Consider the following 12,008-nt stretch of genomic DNA (forward strand, 5'->3'; position numbering starts at 1 on the left):
ATCGTCCAAATGTGTTGACCATAATAAAAGCAGCAGATCCCATTTTTGAATTCAAAGTCAGACATCATTTCACTTTCGAAAGAACCGTTCTCGGGAAACTTGTTTCTAGACTCATTCCATTTCTCTTCCAATTATGAACGAAGTTCCAAGCAAGCAGATCAGTCGTAGCCAGACAGAGGTACGAATAAGCGCCACGCGTCGCAAAAACTCGCTTTTGGCTTAAGTAGACAGCATTTTGTTTTGGCCAGACGCATTACATATTCGGTCGGAGCCGGTAGCTTTCCAGTAGAAGCATCGCCACGAGCAGATTCGGGTTTCCGTGCGCTTTTTTCTTATCAGCAAAGAATGTACGAGAGATGATAAGAGACATTCGAAATAAGGTTTTTGAGTTTGATTTTCAATATTAGTGAGCTGCTCGCGTCTGTCCTTTTGCATCTTGCAGTTGAGGACAACACTTCGGTGCGTCGGAGTTTATTTTGGTCAGTGTTTTGTTATCGGTGTGAATATATCTGAGCTGAAATCATGAGCAGTCTATCGCGGTTCCGTCTAATCACATTTGATGTACATAATACGTTGCTACAGATCCGATCTGCACCGGGCAAAAAGTATGGTGAACTCGGTGCCATGTTCGGAATTAGCAATAACAATAATCAGCTAGTGGCTAATTATGCACAGAGCTGGTAAGTAACCTAACAGTGGCGAATACAGATCAATGTGCCTTGTTACAATAAATTTTCGTCTGCGTATAGGCACAAAATGAACCGGTTGCATCCTAATTTTGGGTTGAAGACTAAAATTGGATACAAGCAATGGTGGCAAATGATGATCGGAGGTGAGTATATGCAACTTATAACAAATTATCAGAACAAATATGAAAGCCACAGTACACGTTCAATATGACAATGATGTAAAACACAAAATGAAGTGATATATAGTAGGACTGATTGAACAATTCAACATAGGACAATCGCTGGACAAACTAGTTTCTGTGCGAGTGTCAAATTATATTGCTTTTCCTTTCTGATATCTGTGACATGATCTTCAAAGAATCGAAACTGGTTTTCGTTTCGACTTAGGAAAGCTTGTCTACCTGTAATGTTTCTAGATGTACCTGAGATAAATTGTCTATTCCTTTTCGATTACTGCCGTTTATGTTAGTCTCCCGCTTCTATTTTCATCTCCTTTTCTTCCTGTGGAGCATGTGTACGTATGAGTTTTTGATTGTCGTATACAGTAGACGCAAAACGTTTTTTTCTTCAATTCAAAGGAGAAATATGCATGTCGATTGCATAATAAATAACGAATCTATTATATAACCAGATCTAATATTTATATAGATATACCTACTCACTTCAACCGTCCCAAGAATATAAAGTTGAGAGAGACTTTTTTCTTGCTTGAATATTCACGAACAGGAACATTATAAGGATAGTAACAAATTTTCCTTGCATAAATATCTTATGTTTTTCTTATCGATAATCAGTAATCAGATGTTATCTTCTGCCCGAATTTCCACAGCTGAAAACAAACGAAAGTCTAATTTTTTATGGATGGCATAGATATTTATTTAAAACTAGCTGACCCAACGAACTTCGTCCCGCCCAAAATAGATTTTTGATTTGAATAATTTCAAACATCCACGTTTTCTTACTAAGTGAACGTTAGTGAGTCCATTCATTGAACTCTTCATTGATTGATTACCCTTTGACCCTTTACAATTTCCTTTTTTCTATAAATTGGCTAGTACTTCTACAAAAATTGGTCCTTATGATATAAAATTATTTTCAGACACAATTCTCGTTCAAGATTCTTCAAGCATTTGAAAATAACATATTTCTCCGTTGCATGGAATACATGTTTGATACAGAGAATATTACAAAATAAAGACAGCTCAAATTGGATCATTCCTTCCTCGGGTTTAGGGCACACCAACACATTTGGCCTTCCATTTTTGTTTATATAGATAGAAGATATGGGAATGCGTTATTCCGTCTAAAAATCCTTTTCCACTTTCGAACAAAAATCAATTTCGTTAGCGCCAACATCAAATGGACTAACAACGCTTAGATAATTGTAGGACATATGGGAATTCAATTTTTCGAATTTTCCGATTTTTCTCTCCGCTATATTGATCTACGGGAAGAGACGGAAACAACGAAACATAGATGACTAAAATTGAACCATTCCTTCCTCGTGTTTTGCGCTTACCAACACATTTGGCCTTCCATTTTTATTTATAGAAGATATAAGATATGGAAATGCGTTATTTCGCCTGAAAATCCATTTCCACTTACGAACAAAGATCAATTTCGAAAGCGCAAACATCGAATGGACTAACAACGCTTATTATGATGTAATTTTCGAACATGTGGGAATTCAATTTTCCAAATTTTCCGACCTTCCTTCAGAGTTTTCCGAAAATTTTCCGATTTTTCTCTCCACTAAAATCGGACCATCCCTTCTCCGGCGTTTCCGCTTACCAACAGATTTTGCCTTACATTTTTATTTATATAGATTATATTCCATCCAATTCAAATTCAACATGATTCCAGAAATATGTACATTCCAAAATCTGAACTAGGGTTTAATTGAAATGACGTAAATATATTAGAATAATTTATTTTATAACGATACGTTTGCCGTTATTGGTGTAAATCATAATTTTTTTTTGTGGGAATGCCATCGAAGAAGGCTTACTGTATTCTTTTTGAAATTTTGAAAGGTATCTGATCGTGAAATGAAACTTGACACCAAATACGGAGAAGCATTGTTGATATCGAATTGCAATCCACAAATTTGAAACACAATCTTGTATTTGGGCTCAGTGCTTTGTTTATCGTATTAATGTTTAAACTGAAACTATGAGCAGTTTATCACGTTTTCGTCTCATCACATTTGGTGTGTTCAATACGCTGCTACAAATTCGGTCTGCGCCAGGCAAAAAGTATGCTGAGCTTGGGACCATATTTGACATCGCCATTAAGGATAACCTGAGAAGGATAACCAGTTAGTGGCAAATTATGTACAGAGTTGGTGAGCAATTTCATAGTGGACAAACAACCGCCAATTTCCCTATATTATAAGCATTTCATGACGTATAGGCGCAGAATGAACGGACTGCACCCTAACTTCGGTTTGAGGACTAAAATTGGATATAGACAGTGGTGGAAAAAGATGATCGAAGGTGACTATACACAACTTGAAACTGTTCTTATGTAAAATATTTGAGAAGCCTACAGGATGTAATTATTTACATTCAATATGCTTTAAATGGACTAATCGGATTTTCAAGAAAAACCTAAAAGTATTCGAATGGGAAGATTTTTGGCATTACTAAATACCAAATGCCCAAATGCTGATGAACTGCACTTCTCACTGAATTCCATATGCTCGTACCCAATGCTCGCTGTGTACTTTTCTCTGACCATCCGCTGCACTTTCTCATAGCGCGTCCCAAATCTCTCAATCTCCTGCAATCGCATTAACTTGAGATAATTGAACTATCGTACTTTAATGTTTTTCATAAGCGAACCCAATATTCTAAGGCAGTAAATAAACTCTATAAAAGTTCAACCACAAGCGAAGTTTGATTTGATACTTAATTTCATTAATCCTCAATGATCTATCCTAAAAGATTCTCAACACACGATATATGATACCAGAGGATTTGATTTTTTTTTTAGAATGACGACTTACGCAAATTTAGTTTCATGTTAAACAGATATGTCTGACACTTTTGGAGTCTGAAAATGATTTGGTTGTTATATATAAATAAATAATTTAAAACACAAAGTGCAGCTGGATGACTAAGTTGTCGAAATTGTGTAAAAATGCCACAAAAATGACTTATACAATATTTCGAGAACGGTTCTGAAGTCTGAAGATAATACTGTTTTTACAGTTGTTTATACAGAGTCGATTTATTGTATTACTCTCCTTCCAATTGGTAACTTGCAGAGTATCGGTATTTAATAAATTTCTAAAACATAATATCCACATTATCCTGAATTCTTTTATACAACACTAGTCACCAAATTCAATTTTTGAGTTGAATAGATTGGCCAATATTTTGTTTTTCAAAAACTTAATTTATTTTGCAAAGAAAAACATCGCCAATTTTCAAGGAAAGTAATACATCATATTTAACAGATAGTTGGCTTTCGGTTTTCTAAAAGAAAATGTTTGTAGATACCCCCTTAAAAACATACAGTGAAACTTGTGATTCAGGTAGTCTCCAACGTATGTACGAAATTTAAAACAAAATATCGGGATGGACCGAGGCGACGACCAGTTGATTTAGCGTGAAATTGCTCTATTGGGTACTTTACACGATCAAACTGATTGACAATAAGTGTCTTCAATATCGTGACAGCTAAGCTTTCGACATCCGATCTAACCTCAATCAATATTTTGCCACCTTACACGGTCAATATCGCCCTCAACCCGAGACAACGAAAATATCCGCGATGGCTAGTGGCGACATTCGAGTTTGGGATCCAAACTATTCTCCATCAGATTAGAAGGCTAAAAGGCAATTTTCAATTGGTAAAATTTGAATGAAAATATCTACTTGGTATTATTTAATTAGTTGAAGCGCGTAGTCCTAACTCTAACTTAACCTATTTTGTATGAATTTTCAGATATTCCTACTAAAATTTATTATTATTATATAACGTCAGTTTCAGATACAATTTTTGTATGGGATTTTCTCACCACTTGCAGAAAAAAAGTGATTTGCATTCACATAGAATACTAATTTGATTTGGAAAAGTTAATTTTCATTCATAATTTACACTTTAAAACTCGTTTTTCCTTCTCAAAAACACATCATAATACTCGCTTCACAAATACAGACTGATCCTTCCAGTTTCAGGGATGCCAGATTATTTTAGATTGCGAAAATATATGCAAATTATATTATCTGCAAGCAAATGTTTTTATTCGATTAATAAGACTATGACAGTAGAACCCCGATTATCTGTATCTGTATCTATTTCTGTATTGATAAAACATAGTTTCTATGTTTAAACATCATCCCGTCTATTCTCGGATAATCGGGATTCTACTGTAACTTGAATTAACACGTGATGTTTTTTCACCTGTGATTTTCCCAGATCTTCTCATTCTTCAAATTTTATAGCGGAGTGTAAAGAATAACACAACTTAGACTAAAGTAGCTGCCCCACTCGCTAGCGCAAAGAATGACCGAGTTCAATGTTAAAAAATTCCTAAGACGTTGTTCATTTTCATTCACTCTCTCACCATCACATTGTCAGTTTACTTTTAGGTTTTGATGTGTATCGCGAAAAGTACTGTAATTACATTTAATGCGACATTTTTCTAATTGGACAGACCTGTATGCGACACGTTTAGTTAGACATTTTTGTAAACATCGAGTTCGGGCCCAAATTATGGCCCCACATTGAAATTCGCCGCCAGACGTCGACGCTGTACCACTCTCATCTTCAATTACAGGTCAAATCGTCTCCAATGCGACACTGAGTGGTTCCTCGGCATGTCGCATTAAATGTAAATTACTGTATTAGTTTTCCAAACCAAAAGCTTTCATTTATGATTCCTACAATTTCAGAAGTTTATAAATTTTAATTGCAATCGCAAAAAAGACTAACAAACATTAAATGTCCGCTTGCAAATCTGGCAACTCAGTCTGGAAGTCCGTGAGGTAAAACGTCATCATCACGCATCCATATGAAATGTCACGATATTGATGCCCGAAAATCAGAAAATCCAGATTTCTGCGTTGTCGGCCATGTTCAGCTGCCATTATGCTTTCAACTGTCATCATATTGTCAATAAATTTGACCGTGTAAGGTCCGCTTATAGTGAACTGTGCATGGAGGTGATATTTTAATGTAAGAGTTTGCGGTAGAGAACCAAAACAACACAAAAGACATCCTAAAAAAGTCACAGGAGGGTTGTGTCCAAGACACCACCGCATAGTTAACGTAGGATTCCGTTAGGCTATCTGCTGCATGCTAATTTTGGATATTTTTGAAGAATTACATTGTTGACCACTTATACATCGAACCACACTCGTCGTGATTAGACTGTGCCAGAACGTACAACATCAAACGACTAAATGTGCTCGTGTTTGGGCCCTGTTACTGGAAATTAAATCGTACGGCAAGGGGTTAAACTGTTCGATAATGATTTAGATCCGTTTTGTATGGTTGTTAGGTATTGTTTGTTCACTCCACCAGTGTCCATAACCGAGTGAAAATGATAGAAGAATGGTGAATAGTCATTAGATGGTGCGTATTACGTACCAAAGCCGCCCTCTGTGGTCCTGGACAAGATGGCACTTGTGTTATGTATGGATGAAGTAAAGGAAAAAGCTCATCAATGTAATATAAGTTAATTATCATTATCGAACACAAGTTTTCTCACCAGAAAGAAAGTGTTACTTTAGTATAGAGAAAATATATTGGAAAAGGTTATTTCATTTATATTTAAGGAAAAGGTTATTTCATTTATATTTTTTTATTTTCTGAGTGTTTATTCAACCCATTTCTTTTTCGCTTTAAACCCAACGGAATACGATGCTACATGCCTCAATGCGAATTTCAATTGGACTAACAGCACCCAATACGATATGTAGAGCATATGTGAAATCACTTTTTCGAATATTCCTTCATTTTTCCAATTTTGCTCATTGCATGAACTTTCCTTGGGAGAAGAAAACTCGTTTCATATTTCAAGATTATTTTTAACACATTTGCTACCATATACAATTTTACACTTACAGTTGTACTAAAAGTTTTACAATACATGATTGGTCATTGATATGAAATTTCACAAAGCAACCAACATAAAAGTTCCAAATTTAATTTTTATTTATATTCTATCAATCATAAGATCTATTCAGTTCATTGAAACATCATTACTCAATCAACCCATCGAAAGATTCTTATTGGAACGAATATAACAAAAAAAAAACACTCGTTCATCGCTCCCAACTTATTCGCCAGCACGTATGCAATCAGCAATGTCCACGCTAGTTACAATGAGCACTATTCATTTGTGCGCGTCGTTAGTTAAACTATCGACCACGAGGGTATTTACATGCTGATTTCCCCCAGACACCTTTGATTTGAAATCTTTGTTAGGGAATACATGTCGGTGGGAAAAAAGCTCCCCCTTCTTTCATGTGTTTGCAATGCCGATTGCCCCCAGGTAGCTTGGTTTTGATTTCTCTGTTAGGGACCCGCCGCATGTGTCGTCAATAGTTAGTTTCAGGAAATATATTGTTTTATTCAATGTAAAAAATTGTTATGGAGTGCCGAAATTGATTGACGCAAAAATCTCATCAATCCATCATGAAATGACTGAGCAATAAGCATTTGAAATTGTACAATTTTCACGGTGCGCTCGATTTTCCGATTTTCAATTTGTATCCCAATATGTTCCCGAAAGACGTAATCCTACGTCGAAAAATGAAGAGCAATACAAAACTATGCTTGAAAAATCAAGCTATGGTTAATTAAGATCTTTCCATTCATGATTCAAGATTTTAATGAAACAAGATTTACGTTACAGGCTCCAAAAACAAAGCAATATTGCCTTACTTCTAAAGAATGATGGCTCCATTGAGTCTTTATTTCCTAAACTTACAATTTATTTACTTGAATCACTTTATTAATTATTTTTATTATTTAAAAAATTCGAGGGGTTGTATTCGAGACACGCCCGCTTAGGACGTAGGACTACGCAATCTTTTTGTTTGGAATTTGTTGGTTTATCATTTCGGATATTATTAGCGAATACGTCGAAATTTCATAAATACTCTTTAATAATAAATTCCGGAACCCCTAAAAAAGTTTAATGGCTTGCGTGGTTTTGTAGAATCATTTCGAGATTCTTTCTTGCCTTTGCGATTAAAATACACTAATTGATCATAGGTCGCAATTTATTTCTTTATATCAATGCACGCATTGCACTGAGTTTTTCTGTATGTTGACAGGTGGTACGCGCCGGCGTAAACATGTTAAACAGATGGCCGATGGTTGGCCGACAGAATAGTTTGTAGGCAATCACGTTTTTCTGTCAAAATTCGACTCTCTGGAACTAATTTACGGAATACAAGGTAGGGGTAGTGGGGGCAAAGTGGTCACCTGCTTGTTTGGTAGTAGAACTATTGACTATAAATATTGTATAAAAGATAATAGTCACCTTATGTTTGAAGATTTTCATCACTTTTGAGTCACCCTGTACGTCAGTAGAGCTGTCGCATGTCAAAATATAAATAAAAATAGAAATCACTCTCTCGATAGCCATTCAGCCTTGGTTCTGTGCGCATCGTACCTAAGAAATTTCTCGTGAAATTTAGTTCATCAAATCTGATATATTGGACAAATCATCAGTTTGGACGACTGTTCACATATTCTAGGAGAGGTGAACAGATATTTTGTTTAAACTGAGCGATTAATTAGCATAGAAATTACTTTGATGTTTGGTGGCAAAGTGGTCAGTGGTGGATAAGGACTTACAATTCTGCTCCCGAAGGGGTCTCTTTTGTGGCTGGAAAAGTATACTATACGAACTAAACCAAGCCTCATTATGCGAAACATTATGTTATGTGTTTTTGTATGCATGATAAAATTTAAATTATACGAATAGATTTAAGAATTGAGTGTTCATCAACATTATTACAATCTCCTTATATCCCATCCTTCTACTAAAAATATGTCACCGTTCTAAACTCGAGTACACCGCGAGTAATCGGTTTTCCACCTTACTAACCATAGATGTAAGAAAATTGTTTATATAAAGTTTAAAAATTATGTTTAAGAATTCGGCTCCTTTAAACTTAAGTAACTGAGCCTGTAAAAATAAACGAATTAATAAAAAAATTAAAAAAATAAGTTGAGACTGAATAAGCCAAGCTTCTTTCATACTATTTTAAAAATGATTCAAACAAATTTGGATGAAAACCATGCATCTATCGCATTTTGCATGATATGTGCGAGTGACCAATTTGCTTCCACTAGGTGAACACTTTACCTCCAAGACAAACAGAAGTTCGATTTTTCAACTATTTTTCCAATAAGGAAAAAAAACACTATTTTAAATTTTTATAGTAAAAATCGGTTGCTATCTTGAACAACAATAAGTTGAACTATAACATTCTTCGAAAAACGGGTATTGAATAGGGTACCTACATTTATTAGTTCAAGATTGAAGGTAGCTTAGACTTTATATTCGATTTTTTTTTAAATGTCAACAGAACATCACTAGAAAAAGTAATTTCCCAATTCAGATAGCTAACAAAAGTTGCGGGTATTTTGCAAAAAAAGTTACAGGAGGTTTCGTCCAAGACATGACTATATAGTTGACGTAGGATTCCGTTAGGTTATTGCATATTGATTCTGAGGATGTTTGAAAAATTCTATTAGTGAATCATTTAAAAAATTCTACTATTAAAACTTTGGTGGCCAATTTGATTGCTGGGTATTGTTTGTTCACTTCATCAGTGGTACAATCGAGTGATGATGGTATGGTGATTATTCGTTGGATGGCGCATATCACGATCAAAGGTGCCAAAATAGAATGAGATATGTTTTGAATAATAAAATAACATGAAGTGAAAATTTTCATTCAAATTTTAACAGTTTAAAACTGCCTTTTGCTGGATATGAGAGTCGCATCTATGGAATTCATCAGTCGCAAACGAAATACGAAGAAAGCTGCTGATTACCAATCTTATCTCTCTTTATATTTATAATGCGTTTAGTTCGTACGATATATGAACGATAACTCCGTGCATAATATGTTTTAAAATACAAATACCGACCGACTTGCAGTGCAGAAGCACAAGCGTATCTTCAAGCTTGTCATTGAAATATCTAGCGTTATGTTTTATTTGGCATTTGGTCTTAGAAGGCTTCTAAAGGAGAAGAAGACGTTGGCATTTTTCCAATGAAGAAGCCCATAGTTATTTATGATTTGATTGTGACGCTTCCATCTCAAAATGCATGATTGTTTATTTGCGTTCATAGTGTTTATTTATACATGCTCACCAGCCAAAGTTATTTTTTTTCGTTATCAATACAACAAGTGTAGTGATGTAAGTTACGAATACTGCGTGCATTACATAAGCCATTATAAAAATGTTTGTGTGTTTGAAAGAAGCGAACATAGTACAGTAGAGTCCTGATTATCCGTGAGCCAGAGTGAAGGCTGATTTAGACGATGCCAGTCAGCGCTCTAGTTGAAGTATCCAGTGAATAGAGAACAGACACTCTGTTCAAGTTAGAGGCCAATTACGATACTGGTAAAAGTAACTTGAACAGAGTGTCTGTTCTCTGTTCACTGGATACTTCAACTAGAGCGCTGACTGGCATCGTCTAAATCAGCCTTAAGTCTATAGACAGGCCTTCCCGAAATTTGGCAGTTTGTGGTAGGCTCATGCTCAATTGTTTTGGTCATGGTTTCTGGAATATCTTTTTCATGTTTGCGTCTCGTTTTAAGTCCTCTATTGCGATATCCGCGATTTTCATTATTTGAGGTGACCTTACCAGAAAATTCTGCAGAAAATCGGGGTTCTACTGTTTGTTTAAATTGAACTTCGAATCTACTATAGATAATATTATTCAATCTCAGCTATTTTGGTTGATTCAATTGTTGGGACATGAAAATGTTCAGATTTATTATCGGAAATTGTTTAACGGAAACAAGCCATTTCGTTCGAAAGATTAACACAAGCGAGTTTTAGATGAGTTGAATTAAAGTAAACATTTCTCACCCTTGAATATTCTGAAGCAATTTCACAAAAATCCAAAACCTATTAAAATTATTCTCGCACACATGGATTGAATTTAAGACCCATTCCTCTATCATAGCAGTTTGATCAAATTCAGTACATAGTGATGAAAATTATTGAAACTCTAGTTATTTTTTCAATATTGTTGTTCTAGTGTTATAACCCATTAATAGATCACTGTTTATTTTTATTTCTCAGGTATATTCAATGAGAATGGCATGTACAACATCCCGGATGACAAAATCGAACAGATGACCGAACACTTCATGGAATTTTTCAAAACTAGCGGGTTCTGGCAGCATTGTTACGGTTCGGTTGAGTTTCTGAACTACTTGAAACTCCAACGACACATAGAATCGAGTGGAATCAAAAAGCCACCGTTCAAATTGGGAGTTATCTCCAATTTCGACCCCAGACTGGATGTTTTACTGAGGAATATGAAAATAAATCACTATTTTGATTTTGTGCTCAACTCATACGACGTTGGCTTCATGAAACCCTCTGGAGAAATTTTTTCCGCCGCTGAGAAAGCGTCTGAGCTGGAAGACCTTAAGCCACACGAATGTTTGCACATTGGTGCTACGCCGGTAACAGACTACTTCGGGGCTCATAGCGCTGGATGGTACGGATTGCTGGTACACGAGAAATCAGGCGAAGAACTTACGCGGAAGTACGGTCAGTTGGTTGATGATAACCACGTGTTCTCTAGTCTTTTCGATATACATAAGAAAATTTCTAATGATTATATGAAATGGTGAATAAACCAGAATATGCTAGAATAGGATTGACGATATATTAAAATTAAAAATTTCTTAGAAAAATGCGAAACTGATTTTTTTTAAATATATTTTGTCCAAAAAATACTCTGATCTATCAGTTGTGATCATTTAATTGGTAACATGATAATGAACATGTCGTTTGATAATGATGACTACGCACCCAGCAAACATTAAATCATATGAATAGCTATAATTGGAGGCGATATACATTAGGGTACCAATGAATATATGGGAAAAAAATCGACCCCAAAATTTCAAAAAGTTACCCTATTCAAAATGTTCATCACCTCGAAAAAACACCTGTAAATCTCGAAATGTCATGCAATTTTAAGACATTTGGTGCCAATTTTTTTTTAAATCCCCGATTTCCGGTGATTTTTCGGTTTTCAAAAAACTCAAATTTTAACGTCTGTGATACCAGTAAATGAAATTCGAATGAGCTAGTATTT

At 35.2% G+C, this 12,008-nt stretch overlaps 1 protein-coding gene across 1 annotated transcript; it reads left to right on the forward strand.

Annotated features, from left to right (window-relative positions):
- Positions 1-11,643, forward strand: LOC129770895 (rhythmically expressed gene 2 protein-like). The gene is made up of 3 exons (XM_055774067.1): positions 1-680; positions 750-832; positions 10,979-11,643. The coding sequence occupies exons 1-3, from the start codon at positions 523-525 to the stop codon at positions 11,536-11,538; spliced, it is 801 nt and encodes a 266-aa protein (XP_055630042.1). The 5' UTR covers positions 1-522; the 3' UTR covers positions 11,539-11,643.
- The last annotated feature ends 365 nt before the right edge of the window (positions 11,644-12,008 follow it).

The sequence above is a fragment of the Toxorhynchites rutilus genome, chromosome 2 (assembly GCF_029784135.1).
Source record: "Toxorhynchites rutilus septentrionalis strain SRP chromosome 2, ASM2978413v1, whole genome shotgun sequence".
In the NCBI taxonomy this organism is placed as follows: Eukaryota; Metazoa; Arthropoda; class Insecta; order Diptera; family Culicidae; genus Toxorhynchites; species Toxorhynchites rutilus.